This window comes from Frieseomelitta varia, unplaced genomic scaffold, assembly GCF_011392965.1.
Source record: "Frieseomelitta varia isolate USP_RPSP 00005682 unplaced genomic scaffold, Fvar_1.2 scaffold_241, whole genome shotgun sequence".
Taxonomy (NCBI): domain Eukaryota; kingdom Metazoa; phylum Arthropoda; class Insecta; order Hymenoptera; family Apidae; genus Frieseomelitta; species Frieseomelitta varia.
Genome location: NW_025109970.1, coordinates 244,170 through 263,973, shown reverse-complemented (window position 1 = coordinate 263,973; position 19,804 = coordinate 244,170). Strand labels below are relative to the sequence as shown.

At 26.4% G+C, this 19,804-nt stretch overlaps 2 protein-coding genes and 1 long non-coding RNA gene across 5 annotated transcripts; 2 read left to right on the top strand and 1 right to left on the bottom strand.

Moving 5' to 3' along the window:
* Nucleotides 1–4,421: 4,421 nt before the first annotated feature.
* Nucleotides 4,422–5,041, bottom strand: LOC122527975. The gene is made up of 3 exons (XR_006306467.1): nt 4,978–5,041; nt 4,658–4,789; nt 4,422–4,552 (listed from the first exon to the last, which is right to left on the bottom strand). It is a non-coding gene; the product is annotated as an uncharacterized LOC122527975 (long non-coding RNA).
* A 504-nt stretch (nt 5,042–5,545) lies between these two features.
* Nucleotides 5,546–7,407, top strand: LOC122527972 (tryptophan--tRNA ligase, cytoplasmic). Its single transcript, XM_043652612.1, has 3 exons — nt 5,546–5,911; nt 6,118–7,055; nt 7,134–7,407. Exons 1-3 carry the CDS (start codon nt 5,785–5,787, stop codon nt 7,299–7,301), a joined length of 1,233 nt encoding a protein of 410 aa, XP_043508547.1. The 5' UTR covers nt 5,546–5,784; the 3' UTR covers nt 7,302–7,407.
* Nucleotides 7,408–8,485: 1,078 nt separating this feature from the next.
* LOC122527971 (protein phosphatase 1B-like) lies at nt 8,486–18,795 on the top strand. 3 transcript variants are annotated; one of them, XM_043652611.1, is made up of 6 exons: nt 8,486–8,663; nt 9,208–10,130; nt 10,599–10,716; nt 12,906–13,017; nt 13,285–13,339; nt 18,412–18,795. In XM_043652611.1, exons 2-6 carry the CDS (start codon nt 9,318–9,320, stop codon nt 18,427–18,429), a joined length of 1,116 nt encoding a protein of 371 aa, XP_043508546.1. In that variant the 5' UTR covers nt 8,486–8,663; nt 9,208–9,317; the 3' UTR covers nt 18,430–18,795. The 3 variants fall into 3 exon arrangements, with proteins under 3 accessions (XP_043508546.1, XP_043508544.1, XP_043508545.1); XM_043652609.1 differs by lacking the exon at nt 18,412–18,795 and having other exon boundaries at nt 13,285–15,092; XM_043652610.1 differs by lacking the exon at nt 18,412–18,795 and having other exon boundaries at nt 8,494–8,690; nt 13,285–15,092.
* Nucleotides 18,796–19,804: the final 1,009 nt, after the last annotated feature.

Here is a 19,804-nt window from a genome sequence, read left to right as displayed (position 1 = left end):
CTGGTTAATTGGCGAGCGAAGGATGTTGCCGTTGGAATGAATGGGGGAACACACACACACACACTGATGATTCTTAATGGAATGGAACGATTAATATTGCGGTTCTGCTTGGTGATAAGTGCGTTCGTCATTTTTGTTACGAATTTTAAAAAAATTTGAGAGCAGTTCGTACTCGTCGTTCTGAATTTTTGTTTCAATTCTGATGAGTTGGGCCTTATCCTTGCAGTGCTGTACAACAGTCTACAAAATACGTATATACACAGTTCAATTTCCTCTGCCAGCGAAGTTATCGGAAACACGGATTCTAAGAATCGTGCGACCTGATGTATACAAACGTGCGACTGCGTGCTCAGTCCTTGGATTCGTTATGTACTGCTGTTGAGCAGTATCGCTGAGAAATTCGGGCAGTTCAGACGTATGTTTCAAAATCTGTGTGAATTTAATAAAGATTAAAAATCGTTGAAAAGAAATGTCGAGTGACAGTGAGAGTAAAGTTGTGGCAGCAGGAAGTGGTGCAGAAGATATCGTGCAAAGGAAGAAGGTAAAGAGAAGCTCTGTTTGGGAACATTTTCAAGAAAACGATGATACAAAGGCGGAATCCACGCATCGTCACCATGAATTTTAAATTGTAAGTATGCAGATACTACTGGTTTATTACGCCATTTGAAGCACATGCATCCAAACATTAATACACGTACTAGAAAAGAAACTGAATCGATGTAAAATTTGTCGCATGATACGCGAAAGATTGTTAAACCAAAGGATATAACAGAAGGAATTGCTCGAATGATGGTTCTAGATCTGCGACCTTTCGATACAGTTGAAGGCGTGGGCTTTAACGAATTATTTAAGCTTGTTCCCAATCTCAACTCTTTCGGGAGTCCCTATCCCGAAAAAATTTCGTATTCCCGACTCGACCCGATATTTTGCGTTCTCGCACACCTTTAGAAATATCGTGACGAGTTTGGACAATTTAATAAACTCGGAAGCAGTTCAAGCATTTTTATATTCGTCATTCGGAATCCTTGTTTCAATTTCGACGAGCTTGATCTCATCCTGGTATGTACGAACGATGGAAAATATTGCGATGAGTTTGGGAAATTTAATAAATTCGGAAGCAATTTAAATATTTTTATGTTCGTTATACAGAATCTTTGGTTTCAACAAGTTTGACGTTTGTCGCGGTATGAACGACGAGTTTGAGCAATTTAATAATTTCGAAAGCGACCGGGATCAATTTCACATTTCGTCGCTTCGTATCCTCCATTTCAATTTTCGACGAGTTTGAGGTGATGAATCCGGTGGGTAGTTTGACTATTTAATTGAACGAGATGGGGTAGTTTGTTTGATTGTAACAGCAGAGGTTTGCGGCAGCGAAGAATCCGAGGCATTTAATCGTTTAAGTGAATCGATTTGAGTCATCCTTTACAGGGAACATTTCCGGAATGAAGAATTCGGTTAATGTTTGTCTGTGGTTCGAATAATCGTCGTATTTCCGTAGATTGGAAATGTTGCGTTTCGTTGTTCCGTTGAATGTTAGGCATTGCAAATAAATAGGATGCCACTTTTCATATAAAAAATCGGCGCGAATCTTTGCAATTCCATACAGTCTCGTACATTTTCTTTCCATTTGTTTCGAAGCGTTTTAGAAAAAAAAAAAAAAAAAAAAAAAAGAAGAAGAAGTAAGAACGAAAGAATCGTTATTTCACTGGTCGTGCGAGAGAAGATAAAGCAGGAAGCAAATATCATCTTATTGTTAGATCGAATGTAATTTATTTAAGAAAATTGTACAGTAGAGGGAACGTAAGGACCAAAAATTTTCAATATATACGAACTCTAATATGGGTGTCGTCAGTCCCCGACTTAGTAACTCGTAATTATACGATAGAACATTGTCAACATAATCGTTCTTCTGTTCTTTTGTAATCATAATCGTGGTAATCATACTCTGGCCGTCTAACACTTGAATTAATCTACGAGTATATCTCTATCGAAGTCTCTAATTTTTATATCGCGTTGCTGTGAAAAGAAGTTGCTTCGCTAGTTCAGACTCCCATGGAAGAATGAAAGAGAGAACACGAAAAAAAGGAAGAGAAACTATCTCGAGAGTTAAATTGTCCTCTCAACCACTCACAATGCCAATTAAATATCGAAACTACTTTTATACACGTATAATTTCACGAGAAAGACTATCCGTGAGACAGAAATTATTTTTATCATACATCTACGATATTTTTTAAAACAAACTCTCCCCTGCGCTCACTCGCGTATGTGTACGCCCGCGTATATATTGTACTATCGATCATATAGAAATCAAAACCCCCTTACTATTTTTCAGTTTGACGACTAATACAGATGTGTGCGTAATAATGAAGATATTTCATAAATGCAAACTAATTCAACCGTGTGGATTCAACTTCACGAGTATGCATAGTATCCCGGGGAAACTTGCAAAAGTGAACTTTGAAAATTATGTATTTTGAATAAATGTTCATCGTACTCGATAACTTATAACAGCTCAAAACAATTAAAGGATTACCTCGTGAAACGTGAAAGTTTTATTGTTCAACAATATTTGATCAAAGAAACAAACAGTTCCATAGTAATAATGATAGAAAAAAATGTACGATAATTCATTTATTTTAAACGACTCATCGTCACATTACAGGGAATGCTTTAATTGTTTTGAGTAACATACTTGCAAAATAGATAAGAACTGACGAACAATCCTGAAAAAGACATGATTTTGCAATTTGTAAATTCCTCGTATTTCATTTCTACGACTTTTATCTGCATCTTATACTCATCGATATACTTTCAAATATTCTCGAAATATCACAGAATTTAGTATCGTGTTATATAAAAATCTTGTCTTCAAATATTATTTACTATTTGAATCTCGAGGACGTCTGAATTAAAATTCTCTTTTCAGTACGATCCAAAGGAATTTCTAAAAATAAACGCTTCACTGTGTTAACGACTGTAAACGATGTACAATCAATTTTTTAATTACACACATACAGTAATAAAAACATATTTCATAGTTTTAATTCCTTACAGGCGATTCGTTCTGCGAAGTGTCTTCCACTTATGCAAATCATGGAGGGCAGACAAATGAAAATTTTAGTTCGTTCTTGTGCGCTTGAGTTTAAGTTATGAATCAATAGCGCTTTATAATACACACAAACTGGAGGTTCTGTACAAATAAATGATCACTTGTCGAAACGAGAGGCACTGATATATTTTTATGAAGTAACATTTTATCGTTCTTTGTAAATATCGAGATATCCAAATAAAAACAGAATCACAAATTATAAATCTATTAATTACACCCGGGACCTACACTAAAGAAGGCAATGTCCCCGACACCGGGGGCGCATGTCGCATACAACATTCACACATACATACCATTTTCCTGAAATTGAATGATTAGCGACTATTGCATGAAATGTGATAAAGATACGTAAATATTTTGATTTTTTTTCATTTTCAATTTTAGTGATTGTATTTTATAAATATTCATAATTATGTGTATGTCGAGATTACTTGTAAATTTTATTATTATTTCAGAACTATTATTTAGGATAATAGTCGCTGAAAAATTGTTAAGCTTATAAAGTATGATCACCATGCCCATTGCCTTTCTCCCACCCAAGCAACAACTAAGCACGTGAATGAGATCCTGGCAAAGAGCACGGAAAGAGTTAAACCTGAAAATCCTGAGCTAAAAAGATGATGACCTGTTATATAACGGACTAATGTTCTTCGATATTGTATTTTCTCATTCTATTTAAAATTTAAATGACTTTGCTTAAAATTTATTTTAATAAATTCAACAAATTATTAAAATATTGAATTTAAAAAATCAACAATTAATATACAAAATTCAATGCTTAAATGAAATATTAATAGAAATATATTGAAACGATTCTTTATCAGAGCATATTTTAACAACGTTTTAAACATAAAAGTTTCTCAAGAGAACAGTAAATATTCGCGGTCATTATGCTTATCGGATCTTTTATTCTATAACGTGATTGAGTAATCAGAGGAATAAAAATGCATGTAACTTACAATTAGATGCGAAGAATATTATCTAATATTAGTCGATATAATAGTTGCCCAATAGGAAATCATCTCGTCGTCAAATAAGAATCTGTAACAAAACAATAGAATACATATAATTTGTTTTCCAAAAATGGTATTAATCATTTAGAAAGTTTAAGATAATGAAAAGTTCAAATCAGAATTAAGGTACAGAATTAAATGAAATACAAAGTCTCTTACATTTCTAACTTCGAAGCATCATTGGACTCTTTTTAAAGAATAGAAAGAAAATTATTTAAAATAAATCTAATTACTATAAAAATTGGAACTCTAACATGAAAACTTAAATTCGAGAAATTAAACATTATTTACACGTTAAGCATTTCATATTAATCAAATATTAATCAAATATCGCGCCCTTTTTTAGGCTGTTAAATAAAGCTGCGCAATACGCAAACGATGTAATGCGCAGAACATTCAAATTTATCCATGATAGCGTCCCTTTCTGGAAATTACTTATTACAATAAATGGATCGAATTATTTATTACAATATATGGATCGAATACCAATCATCGAATACCAAAAATCCAAACATATAAATATATCTACCTTTGTTAAAATAAATCAAATATTATTTTACCTCCATGAGAAACTGTAGAATTTATCATTGGTCACTGGTAGGACCCTTTTGAATTTCGAAGTTTCCCTCGATAATCTTCTCTTAACAAATCAATCAGTAATCTACATAAAAGAAAACCAAAACTTTCAAATAAATACAAGGAACAAATTATATAAAAATTAAATAGTGAGCTCACAATCTAAATCAGTAAATATGACGACTAAGAAAGAAAATCAGAATAAAAAAAAAAACTTAAATACAAATTATAATAATATTCGATAAATTTGTAAATAAAAATTAAACGACGTACACTAATTAAACGATATTTTAGTAGCGTTAGTATAAAAGATGAAACACGCGAGATCTTAACACCGCCATCTTCAACAATACACCCTCCGCGCAACAGATTCGCGCAGCAAATTTGATGTAGTGGGGATTTGAGCGCGCACGAATAAAATTCAACTGGCAATGAATAGAATAAAGAAACGAGAATATTTTCATTTATAAATTAATATCTATGGAAGTATTCGAAATATATTACATTGTGTTATGCAAAACATATTGAATTTATATAAGATTGACTGAATAAAACTCATTTGAATTAATAATTTATCTTACAACTTAATTATATATTGAAATAATAAAATATTGCAAAAATACAAGTTTTATATACATCGTATCAAAACTTTTATATAGATTGTAATAAAATTCTTTAATAAAAGATTTAACAATAAAGAAGATCAATGTTTATTTGAATTTATCACCGTGAGATGACGTTAGTTAATAGTTAAAAATACAATATTAAACTTACTATTTTGACTTGAATCTCGTAAAAATAATTATAATTAAAATATAAATTTAATATACGAAATAAAATTAATGAATATAATGCTTGTAATCACTATAATACAATTGCAGAAAAAAGTACAGTTAATGAAACTTTGTACCTTACAATTAAATTGCGTGCGCAGGTATCTATGTAGATATCGTGGAGAGACCGATAGACATAACCTTGTTGATTTGTAACCAACTCTACATAGCATATGATATACTTATCTTACAGAAATTTTTGCTTGATCGTACTTAAAAGTCGAAAAGTAATTAAAAACAAGGGAAAATGACAACAGAGAAAGTTGAAATTGATACATCAACGTTAAATGGGAAGACAGATGAAGAGGATATTGTAACACCTTGGGATGTTGCAACTAAAAATGAAACTGGAATTGATTATGATAAACTTATTAGTGAGTTTCACAAAGAATATCTTTCATAACAAGCTTTAAAAAGTATTTTTGTCATTCGAAATAAAATTACGTATCATTATTTATAATCTTTGTTTCGTAGGTTATAAATCCTTTCATATTTTTTTAAAGAAAATTTAATGTATTTAATGTATTTTTAGCATGTAAATTCACTTTCCTAAAAGATATATTTCTTTTTTTTATTATAGAAAGATTTGGAAGTTCCAAAATCGATGGGGAACTATTGACCAGATTTGAGAAAATTACAGGACAAAAACCACACCATTTTCTTAGAAGAGGAATATTCTTTTCTCACCGAGATATGAATACTATTTTAAATTTTTATGAAAAAGGAAAACCTTTTTATCTTTATACTGGTAGAGGACCTAGTTCAGATTCTTTGCACTTAGGACATCTTGTTCCATTTATATTTTGTAAGTGGCTTCAAGAAGTGTTTCATGTTCCATTAATCATACAACTGTCTGATGATGAAAAAGCAATATGGAAAAACTTAAAAATAGAAGATGCAATTAAATTGTCCTATAATAATGCTAAAGACATTATTGCTCTTGGATTTAAACCAGAAAATACATTTATCTTTTCTAATTTAGAACATGTTGGAAATAATCCTGCATTTTATCAGAATATAATTAGAATACAAAAAAGTGTTACATTTAATCAAGTAAAAGGTATTTTTGGATTTGGAGACAGTGATCCTATTGGAAAAATCTCATTCCCAGCAGTTCAAGCTGCTCCAGCAATTTCTGGAACTTTTCCTTTTATTTTTAAGGATGCAAAAGTTCATTGTTTAATACCATGTGCTATAGATCAAGATCCCTACTTCAGAATGATGAGAGATGTTGCACCAAGAATTGGCTATCCAAAACCAGCTCTCTTACATTCTATATTCTTCCCTGCTTTACAAGGCTCTAAAACAAAAATGTCATCTAGTGATGATAAAACTGCAATATTTATGACAGATACTGCTAAGCAAATAAAAAATAAAATTAACAAACATGCATTCTCAGGAGGACAAGCTACTATTGAAGAACATAGACAATTAGGAGGTAATTGTGATATTGATATATCATATCAATGGTTACGATTTTTCCTAGAGGATGATGAAAAATTGGAACAACTTAGGAAAGTAAGTTTAACAAAAATTGAAAAAATGTATTCTTTAATATCAATAAATACAAATATATAATAATATATAAATTTTCAGGGTTATACTAGTGGAGAAATTTTAACAGGAGAACTTAAAAAAGAATTAATTGAAGTATTACAGCCTTTGGTACTTGCACATCAAGAAGCTAAGAATAAGTTAACAGATGAAATAGTCAAACAGTACATGATTCCTAGGAATCTTGGTTTTGTAACAAATGTAAAATAGTTAGAAATATATATAAATTTCTTATATATAATAGATACATAGGAATACACTTTCATCAGTTTATTTAACTTTATTTATTCTAGGAGCACAAATAATTGTTTTTTTTTTTAACTATTTTTATGTTGAGACAATGATGAATTAAATTGCTTTTATAAAAATATAATTTTATATTTGCATTTTGTATATGCATTTAAAAACCTTATAAATAAGTATATATTGTCAGTATAAAATGTATAAAATACATTCTATGTTATTTATAAATAATTATTATTTATATATTAATTATACATTTAAAAAATAGGATAAAAAAAATTTAAATATAGAATAAATATATTATCAGTCTATTACATATTCATTACTTAAATGAATTGATATCTAAATTATTAAATATATACTTACATTTATTTTATATAATTAATATAATGCTTATAATAGTTTTGTAATGTGTATATAGTGTTTAAAAAGATCTATTTTAAATAATTATAAAGTATATAATTATTACAATAATACAATATTTCTGTATATTATTTCTCAATTTGTAGATTCCATCGCATAATATAACCCTAAATTAAAATGCTTCTATTACCCGCCATTTTTATTAGCGAAATAATAAGATCGTATAGTAACATTTTACAAATGCAATATCTATACTGTTTATGATTAATAAAAGAATCAAACAAATTCAAATAAATAATCTAACAAATAAATCTGTGGAAAATAATAATTATACCAAAAAAATTTATTTGCGGAAAAACAAAAATTTTTAAACTCTATATGTAAGAAAAAATCATATGCCAATAAAATAATAAATATTATTATAAAATAATTTTTTATAGACAAAATTATTTACATTATAATATGATTAGTAGAAATTCGTTAAATTATATTTTAAGAAATCAACAAGACACTATATATACTTACAAAATTTTGAAATTTAAGTGGACTGTTTACCAACTATAACAATATTGATAAACGTAATAATCAGCGACAGTACAATTTATCATCGACAAAAACTTCGTGTTTTTGTTTATATACTTGTTAGTAAGAGCTAATGCCAGTATCGCGCGCGAGTTAATTTTACTTCAGGATCCTGTATGATTGCCCAGGCTTGAGCGGAAATCGTGGGCTTTTGATTGGCGAATTATGACGCCATGAGGCATGCTATTAATAACCGACGCATGCGCAGAAAATACACCTAGTGTATATCCGTCATTCATGCAAGTCGATTTCGTTGGTTCTGTGTGTTGAGCTTAGTAAAAGAACATGGTGATAGTGATATGAAACAAGTCTATTAGCAATACCACGCTCTACACATATATACTTTCGCGAAGTAACGATGATATTTGGTCACGATCTCCCTACGTAAGTTTTGCGAACATGCAGACTGAGGTATAAACTATTTTAATCGAAAAATTTGGCACTGCCAAATAGTTTCTTATTAGAATCTCATACAGCTTACGCTTGCGAGATTTTCCATTTCTGTATTCAATTAATTTATAGCATTGATGAGGCTACTGTAATAATTATACAGTGAACGTAATTACACGTAATTTAAATGTTTCCATTTGCATAAGCGTTAGCGTTTTTTCGTTTAAAATATCTGTAGGTCGAAATTATCTTGGACATTATGTTCGATCTTAGAACGATGTTGTGTTTTAATTACTCCTTTTTTCCGTTTAAATTAAAACTATAGTCATAAAATGAAATAATATCGCGATAAACTTCTGTAATAAAAAGATAATCGAAATAAAATTCTAAGTAATACCATGATACATGCACATAAATAAGTTAAACATATTATTATTCTACTTACGATTTAAATTAATATTTTTATATTATTATATTCAGTCTGATTTCTATATTAAAAATTTAAGATTTTCTATCAATTCTACTCTTATAATTTTAGGTAAAACTCAAAAAGTGTAATTTGAATGATTAATTAAAAGATGCTGACCAAATAATATTTAAAGAGAAAAACAAATTAATCAAGCTGATTGCTATTGCTAAGTAAATACTATGGGGGCACTTTTGGACACTCCAAAAACAGATAAATACAATGAACATGGCTCTGGCAATGGATTACATTATGGTGTTGCCAGCATGCAAGGTTGGAGAATGGAAATGGAAGATGCTCATAGAGCAATAACTGGTTTACAAGGTGGTCTATCAGACTGGAGTTACTTTGCAGTATTTGATGGTCATGCTGGAGCATTAGTATCAGCTCATAGTGCGGAACACTTGTTAGAACGTATCATGCAAACGGAAGAGTTTAAAGCTGAAGATGTACCTAAAGGAATTCATTCTGGTTTTCTTAGACTTGATGATGAAATGAGAGAATTACCAGAAATGAATTCTGGCACAGAAAAATCTGGTTCTACAGTTGTTTGTGCATTTATATCTCCCAGAAACATATATATTGCCAACTGTGGTGATTCTCGAGCTGTACTTTGTCGAGCAGGAGATCCAGTTTTTTCAACACGAGATCATAAGCCTGTTTTACCTGCTGAAAAAGAACGAATCCAAAATGCTGGTGGTAGTGTAATGATTCAAAGAGTTAATGGAGCTTTAGCTGTGTCTCGTGCATTGGGAGATTATGAGTACAAAAATTTGAGAGATCGAGGCCCCTGTGAACAGTTAGTGTCTCCAGAACCAGAAATATATGTTCGAGATAGAGACGATGAACACGATGAATTTCTAGTTTTAGCATGTGATGGTATTTGGGATGTAATGAACAACGAAGATCTATGTAATTTTATACATTCAAGGCTGCTGCTTACAGATGACCTGGAAGCAGTTACGAACCAGGTTATAGACACCTGTCTGTATAAGGTAATGATGTCTAAAGCTTCTCATGTATTTTGAATTTTTGCTACTAAAGGTGTATCAATATAAATATTTTTAGCATTAAAAATATTGATATTAAATTTTAAAACATGCATATGAATTGAAAAATATTTTTATATTCTTCCATTTATTTTGGAACTCAATCTATAATTTTCAATATTTAATGATATTAAATATTAATTAACAACATCAATATGTTAGAAATTTTAAGCTTTAGATAACATCCTATTTTTATTAATTGCCTTATATTTTTTTTTCTTGTGTTATTAATTGTCTGTTTCTTTTGTGTACTTATTGAATAATTACAAATATTATTACTAATGTATTTTCAGAAATTAAAAACGTTTTATTAATAATTAATATGTTTGATAAAGATCAAATTATTTGTTAAATTTGATAAATAATATTTCTTTTCACCTAATTTATTTATTACAAATGGTTTCTTTATTGCAGGGTAGCAGAGATAATATGAGTATAGTTTTGGTGACATTTCCTGCTGCTCCAAAACCAAATCCAGAAGCACAGAAAAAAGAAGCTGAGCTTGAAATGGCCATTGAAAGGAGAATTAAAGGTTCATTAACATTTCCATATTCCAATCAATTATATTCTCTCTGCTGTTGCATTAATACAAAATCACAATATCACACACATACTTGACGTTCTAATAGCTCTCAAGTGAAGAGCAACGTTTAATATCATTATCTAATAATGAAATTTTAGTACAATTCAAAATACAATCATTATGATGGTATAATATTTATAAGTACAAATCTGTATCAAATATTTACAAGTATTTTTTACAAGTTTGGTACTCAAATTTTAATTTTAATTTTTCGTTAAAGATATAGAAATATTTTATTTGATAGATAAATTATATTAACTTAAAATCAGAATATATAGACAAACAAATATTTCTATAAATGTCAATATTTGAATATGAGATGCACTATCAAAATTTTTATTCTTTTGATAAATTATTTACTCTAATATAGTAATATAGTAATATTTTAATGGACTAATTACTTATTATATACACTATTTATTAATGAAAATATTTTTCTAATAAATATCACATTTTCACTTATATCTCTCTTATTTTTTTTTTAAAGAGATATGTGTGTATATATACACACTAACATATTTATTAAGAAATGTTGAAAATTTATTCTTATGCGATAGATGTATTTTCATACTATGACTTATGTCTTTAAACAAACAATTAACTACAACATTATTATCTAGAAATCTAATATTTATGTTTACCAAATATAATACAGCATAAGTATTATATGAATTGTGTGCAATATCAGTAAAATAACTGAACAAATTTTAGTTCTATAATTAATTTTATTTGTACAATATAAAAGACTTGTGCAAAAAAGCAATAAGTAATGTTGAGATTTAAAATTTACTTCTACAAAAATTTGTGTCAATTCTCATTTTTAATATTTGTACAGCGTGAATAGATGTAGTTGAAGTTTTTATAAATACTTCTTATGTAGTGTAAATTTGAATTTTTTTAATATTCGTCTTTTGACTTGTGCAATTTTCTTGTATTTTCAATTTTAAAATCTTTGTGATAATATATGATGAAAATCAACTGTTTGTTAGAATTATAAAAATTTATGTAGAATAGATTGGAAAGAAGAATAGATTGTAGGATAGAATGGAATGTTTTTTGTAAAAACAAAATATTTAAACTGTTTGTAAATCCAAGAATATTTAACATGATTTCTGTTTAATTGAGATATTGTTATAGACGTACATACAAATAAAGTATGTACATTTTTTGAACATATCAATATTGTGCTATTACTATTAGAATTTATTACAGTATTATATTAGTATTAACAATGCGTTTCTTGCTTCAACTGTTAAACAGATAGCAAGATTATACATATATTGATAATTATTTATATATAATGTTAGTTTTTTCTCTCTGTGTGTGCTGTTAAATTGTATTAATTGTTTCTCCTTTAATTAAACTCTTTTAACATCAATCATTATTTTTACTTAAAAATGCATTCCACCCTTGGAGTTGGTATTCTTTTAAACCTTTTTGTAAGTAAAATTTGTATTTAAAAGTTGTTTGTTCCTCTTTTTAATCATATTTAAGTGGTATTACAGGTAGGTAAACATCTTTTTATGAAAGTTTAGAAATATTTTACCTACAGTACCTTCATTTTTTAATAATGCATTTCTTATGGAGGAACATTGCAACAAACATATATATATGTATATATGTATAATATATAATATATATATGTGGGGTGTGTGTGTGTGTGTGTGTGTATAAGATTATACAATTCCAATGGTGGATAAATTTAAAAAGGTTATTAAAAACATATTTATTTATACATAAATATAAATACCAATGTGTCTACTTAAGACCGGATTCTATTTCCAGGATTTCCATAAGAAATGTACCAAAGCATTAACTTTTCCAGTCCTAAGTAGATGCATGAATTTGTAGTTATATGTTTATATTTTATTTCAATAATAAAATACCAAATCATATTAAAGTTATACAATAAATAATTAATATTTTTAAAAATATATATCAGTTACTACAAAATTCATTTAATTTGTTAAATGACATTAATTAAATGTTTTTTGCACAAATGTGATAGTATATGCACAATATGCAATAATGATAGAGATAATATTTACAAAATAATTAATATTTAAAAAATTTTTAACAATTTTAAATTATAAGCATTCTTAATAAAAACAATTTAATTTTTTTTATTATATTTATAGAAATAGTTGCTGAGCAAGAGGACAAAAATGAATTTGATTTTTTGAAACTATTACAACTTCTTGTGGACCAAGAGTTTCCTAATCTTCCTCCTGGTGGTGGTCTTTCAGCTAAGTACGTATTTTTGAATTATTAACTTTTATTTTATCATACTTTCTATTAATTGGTTATAAAAAATTATATTAAGGTTAATGTTTCTAAGATTGAAAGAAATATAGGAATGTTATATTTGGCTTAACTCCAAATTTGAATTGCTCTTTTAGTATTTGCTACTTTAGAATTTAATCGTAATTATCAAAACAGAATTATTTATAGATTTTATAAAATTTTATCGAAAGATTAATAATTAAAACAATAACTTAAAAATTTTTTTCTTTTTAGACAACCTTTCATTGAACAAGTGTTTCGAGAAGTATGTCCCAGCCGAGCGGATAGTGTAAGTCTTGGATACGATTTCGCTTTGATATAACTAACCTTTGACCTTTTTGTATACTGCATCAAATTACAATTGTAATCATTAGACATGTTCCATAATCATATAACGATGCAGATGCTATCGGAAATATCTTTATTTTATTGATCTCTTCTTATGTAAAAAGAGATTCATTTTTAACTTGCAAGAGAAGTACACTGATATATTATAAAGTAAATCTTACATAAACTAAGTCTGCTACTAAACATGTGCAGATCTTACATTCTTGCAGTGCGTTATTGTTGGTAAAAATAAATTAGAGTTTAAAACTACATATAAAAATCCTGAACTATTATACATTCACCCATTCAAAAAGATAAATATACAAGTAATTTTTCAAATTTATAAATAATTTTAGATATCCAATGATGAGAAATGTTGATTTTACTTTTGAAATTATTTATTAAAATTATTTTTAGAATTATTTATCTATTAATACATTACAAATTAAATAACATGAAATTAATTAATAATATGAAAAAGTAAACGAAATTTGTTTTATGTTATCACTTTTTTACAAAAAGATATTGTGGATTGTGAATTAGTTAACAAATATTCTACAACATTGAAGAATTGAAAATTTAAAAGAATGCAAAAAATGAACTCAAAGTACATCTTGCAGCTGATTCTATTGGTATTGGTGGTTTTCATAATTATCACTATCTATTGTTGGATTTTATAAATTCTTCATCCAAGGAGTAAAAAATGTTTATATTACAGTTATAAGCAGAGGATTTTTAAGTATTCTATCGAGAATATATACAAATATTTATATTCTATGAAAAACTAGATAATGTGAAAATTATTGAAAGTTTTGTTAATATAATAAAGTATAAATCATTTACATCATTTCAATACATTTTAAATTAATCATATTCTATTAAACAAGTTTTCAAAGTAAAAAAATAACATATTTTTTAATAGTAATTTTTTATATTACTACCTTTTGTAAGTTTAAATTATTTCACAAATCTAGTTTTCCATTAATATTAACACTGGGTAGAATATTTATATCATATCCTCTTGCTATGTTGATAAAACTGCATAATATTACTATAAACAATTATATATTTTTGTAGCTCTAGACTTGCGCTCAGAATAATTACTTCTTAGATCAGTTTTTCATGCTCTTCCTTAATAAATTTTACGTATATTTATATAGCTGTTCATTCTATTTGAAAAGGTCCCAAATTTTGTCATGCGCTAGAAGAGTAGAAAAACTGATCATTTAGTTTTAGAAATATCAATACTATGTATATACATAAAAATTATATCCAGGAAATTGTGTATCAATATTTTATTTAGATCATTTTAAAAATCGAGCAGTAGGAATGTAGTAAGGAGGCCTTGATTTTAGTTTCTTAAGACATTTGGAATTGCATTATATATATTTAAATTTAGTATTAAATATTACATTTTTAAAGAAGTATAAACATTTAAATTTAGGTTCAAATTATTTAATTAATTAATTTCAATATAGCTAAAATTTTATGATTGAATAAAAACAATATTAGTTACAAAAAGTCAATATTAAATATTATATCACTTGTAATGAAAAAAGGAATATAGAGATCATTAAGATATAGATTTCAGAATTCCTCGTATAAACATAATGGAGGGCAAGTAAGTATAGTACTTAAGATATATTACTATTGTAGTACATTATTTCTGAAGACATTAATGTATTTGTACACAGAGACTTAAGTGGTTAATGACACCACATGTATCAGGTAATCATATATTTATTCCTTTATCTTGTTATGTGATTAATTTTGTACCTCCAAAAATTTGTGTAACAGAAACTATCTGTCAAGGCCATCCTCATATAAATCTAGCATACATATACCAAAGTATATATTACCGTTCCTGGTTAAAAATGGTCCTGAAATTAACTAACGTTAACAGTCTATTATCGTTTTAAAGTAATATATTAAAATAAATAACAAATCCCCTGCATAGAGTTATCTCCTCTATTTTTACTAATAATGAAGTATGAAGTGTATAAAAGTAGTAATATATTTTACTGATATCTTAGACCATTTACTTATAGAGTTTGCTCAGATAGTAATTTTCATTTTGTACATTTTTGGAAACATTAATTAATCGTTGTGACAGAATATTGAAAATATACAATTTTATTCACGTATAAATGGTTCAAAATTACAAGGTAGTTAAATAACATCTCATTAAACTATCATGCCTTAGCTATTACATATTCATACTGCAAAAATATGTTTATAATTAAAATTAAAAATTTAAATGCAAAAATTATCGAAATTCCTGTGTATTTTTAATTAAAAAGTAAACTACTTTATCCATTTTGATACATGCAATCATGAGTTTATTACTAATCTTTTATTGAATATTATATATTCAAGTATTAGTAATAACAAAAGTAATAGTATACTCATGATAATGATAATAATGGTTATAAAAATAAATCCAAAATACATTTTTAACATGTGTTTCTTCTACCTTTCGTTTACTAGTAGTCCTATTCTTTAATTCTATATTTGGTATAATCCTTAATCTTATAAGTTCATTTATTTAGACAGCAATGCTAACAATAATTTAATCATTATTAAATAATAAATTTATTTTACATTTTGTACTTATAATATTATAGATATCAGTACTACACATAATAGGGCTATTAGTTAACAGAAATGATAGAAAATATGTGCATTTATAAGATTTAAAAGATCGTTCTTTATTTTTTGGTTTGTATATACTTATTGTAATTTTTCTTTTGTATGTATCTTAAATATTTGTTTTCAAACAATTTCATTAAATGTGCTTGCATAATAATTTTACAATATTTACAATAATAATTTTCACTTTATTTGCTTTAAAAAAATCAGCATTTCAGAAATATTACATGGTGTGCAAAATAAAAAGAAGCAAAATTTCTTTAATGCGTGTACCTGAATTATATATATATTTTTTTTTCAAATAATTGGAAATTTTTTTTAATTTGCATATTATTATCTTAAATTACATAATGCTTATTACCCTATGTTTAATTTTTAGATTTTTAATTAAAAAAACAATAATTTCTCTAAAAACTTTATTAAATCAATTATTTTGTTCTATAATCCTTTCATATCCCATTTTCATTCTTCAGGTTACATTTCAACAGTACTCAAATCCTTTCCTACAATTCAAGTTTAATTCTCCAATTATTGATTCTAATAATAACTATTAGTATTTCATATAATTACACATAATTTAATTTAAATGCTAAAAAATACAGTTCAAAAAAATAAAAAATTTATTATTTCAAAATTGTATCTAGAAACAAGTTAATATAAAATAATTATATTAAAGTATAAATAAATAAAGTTAATACAAAATACTATTTGCTTTCTGTATTCTAACTTCAACATTTGGCAATAAAGTTGTGTAAATTAATAGTACAGTTGGAAATATAAAATTTTGACATTTTATATAATCTTTTTCTTTTTTAAGGGAAAATGCTTTTACTGTCCACATATATTATGTATATGTAAATAAAGACGATCCTTCCCTAATTTTTCTCTACTAATAAAGTTTCTTCTTAATTTTTACAGTGTAGTATTTAATGCATCATAAAATAATTTTGGAATGTGACATGCTTGATATTGTGTACAATTATCTATTTTAACTGTAAATGTGTCAAGATCTTAATTGTTGAATTTATTCATTTATTTTACCATGATAAAGTTATTTTATTTATAATTAAAATAATACAATCATATTATTATTTATTTAACATTATACATATATTTGCATAATTATATATGATAATATGTAAACATATATATGTAAATAGTATGCACTTACAATTAATGTAAACAACAATTAAGATCTTGGAATGAATATGTATTTTATACTGAAAATCTTAATATTTTGACTTCACTATAAGAAAAAATACAATTTATGTATAATACCATCATACATAGATTTACTGATATGATATTATTTATCTACATTATTGTATATAATATACATAATTAAACATATATTTAATGAGTATAATTGTTATTTTGATAAATGTGTGCATTTTGCGAATGTTGACTTTTATTATCTTGCAAAAATTTTTATAAGTTTTTAAGTAATTAATACATTCTATCATAATTTGCATTTTGCAGCTTTGAATATTTAAAAAAATTTTTCTTTATTTTTATATGCCACGTATATTTTAGATTGCTTTTTAAAAATCAAAACAAAATTGTTTGGAAATTTTATTAGACATTGGATTACTTTAAACATAATATTAGTTCAAATAACATTTTATTTTATGTATTGCTTTTTGATTATGATCCATTCAGATTTTTGTTGAAAATAATAGTAAAAGAAATTTTGTATTTAAAAATTTTTGATATTTTGGATATTGTGGATAAGGTTTTGGATATTTTCTATTATAATTTATTATAATATTTAAAATTTAATATACCAATTTAAATTATATACAATGTTTTCGCGATCTTAAAGAAAACATTGAACAATTAATAAAATAACTATAAAAATAAAATATTTCAAATATAAAATTTACAATTTATTAAAGAAAATATGTAGAAATGTGTTTCATAGCTATTGTAAAATATTTTTACTCAATTTTTAAAATACAAATTAAACTTGAAAAATAAAAAAATATTCTTAAATATAATTTATTTTAATATTTGCCATATTTTCTAATATTTCAAGGTAATCATCTTTGTTTACATTTAATATTTCACTAGTGTAAGTATGTAATGTATTTTATAACTTAAATTGATGTCATAAAAATAGTTATTCATTATCTTAATATTTAAATATATTTAAATCAGTCAGTAATGAATATTTTAAGAATGTAATATTTATTAATCGTTATTCATTAATTATAGGCTTAAAATATATAATCTATAGTTTTATATTTTTTGAAATTATAATGTAAAACATAATATACTATCTTTAAAAAAAAAATTTTTTTTTAATTGTTAATAATAAGTATTTTATTCTAAATCTAAAACATATGTGTATAAAAATTAAAATACTATATGATGATATGCTTACAGAATTCTCAAGCCAGTTAGTGTAATATGTATACAATTTGATACATGTGATATACAATAAACTGGTGAATCCAAAAATCACGAAAATGAGATATCAAGCAACAACTACTGGAGTTCTACAAGAAGAGTTGGAATGATAATCATACAGTGGAATGGTAATCGAATGATATTATAGGCATAATTAATTTCTGATTAATTACTTTTGGAAGTTGCATTGTAATACTAAATTCAGTTACAAAATTTATTGTACAAAGCATTTTAATTTTTAAGTAAAGATAAAAAATCTGATCAAGTTCTCTATAGCAATATACTACAGGTTTTTACTTTGAACATATAGTTAATGTTGTATATTATTATCCTCTTCTACTTAATAAATATTTATCAATTCTATTTGATGGATTTTTATTTATATAGTCCAAAAATATACAAATTTATATTTCAAATCCCCATATTTACTGAATTAAAAAATATGATAGAATTACTAAAAAATAAATTTTAATTTATATCACAATGAAACTTTGTTTAAATAAAACATATTGTAACGTTTTGAATAATATAAGCAATTGGTATCGGAAAAGCAATACATAACGGTTCAGAATGTTGTTCTTATCAGTATATAAAAATTTATTAACTTATTATTAGAATGTTTATAATTTAGGACAATAACGTGCACATTTTTTCGTGCTGACAAAAAGTCCTAATGTTTACGATGCTCTCGCCGTATTATTCCGAGAACGATCTGTTGTTGTCAGCTTCGTCGACCCACTAGACCTGTTTTGTTTAGTGTCCTTCAGGAACGGTTGGCGTCGATCATTCGATCGACATTTGATTTTAGCATTTTGGGACGAGTTACGTTAGGATAATCAAACAATCCGTGCTTTAAAATGATTGAAGTGCCGTCTAGCCAACTTTTATAGGCTCGCAGACAGTGCAACGGGCGCTTTTCTTCGAGCTATACTTCTTTTTTAGCAGTTGTTCTTTTCGCAGTTCTTTTTCGATAATAATAGTCGATTTTGGTCAACCTCGTCAGTTCCCGTAAATGACGCCAAACTCGCCAAATCGTGCGATTCGACGCGTTCTCGGTAATTTGCGATTAACATTTTATCATTAATTACTTATTAAACTAATTCAAAATATTTTTTAATTTTTAAAAAATTTTTAAAGAATATCTTATTAAGAACTAAATTTGCATTTTTATTTAATCAAATCACATAAAGCAAAATGTGGGCTATTAAATTTCTCAAATGTATATACCTATCAACTGACACAGTTCACAAATTTCAGCTTAGATTTATCATGTATTATCCAATCATAATTTCATAAAATAATTTTATTCATATAGTTTATAAAACACACAATTTTCAGAAAAATGAACACGTATAAAATCATTTAATCA

Coding starts and splice junctions, on each gene's coding strand:
- LOC122527972 (XM_043652612.1), top strand. CDS start 5,785: ATGACAACAGAGAAAGTTGAAATTGATACATCAACGTTAAATGGGAAG. Junction 5,912..6,117: donor TGATTATGATAAACTTATTA/GTGAGTTTCACA, acceptor TTTTTATTATAG/AAAGATTTGGAAGTTCCAAA. Junction 7,056..7,133: donor AATTGGAACAACTTAGGAAA/GTAAGTTTAACA, acceptor ATAAATTTTCAG/GGTTATACTAGTGGAGAAAT.
- LOC122527971 (XM_043652609.1), top strand. CDS start 9,318: ATGGGGGCACTTTTGGACACTCCAAAAACAGATAAATACAATGAACAT. Junction 10,131..10,598: donor TAGACACCTGTCTGTATAAG/GTAATGATGTCT, acceptor TCTTTATTGCAG/GGTAGCAGAGATAATATGAG. Junction 10,717..12,905: donor CATTGAAAGGAGAATTAAAG/GTTCATTAACAT, acceptor TTATATTTATAG/AAATAGTTGCTGAGCAAGAG.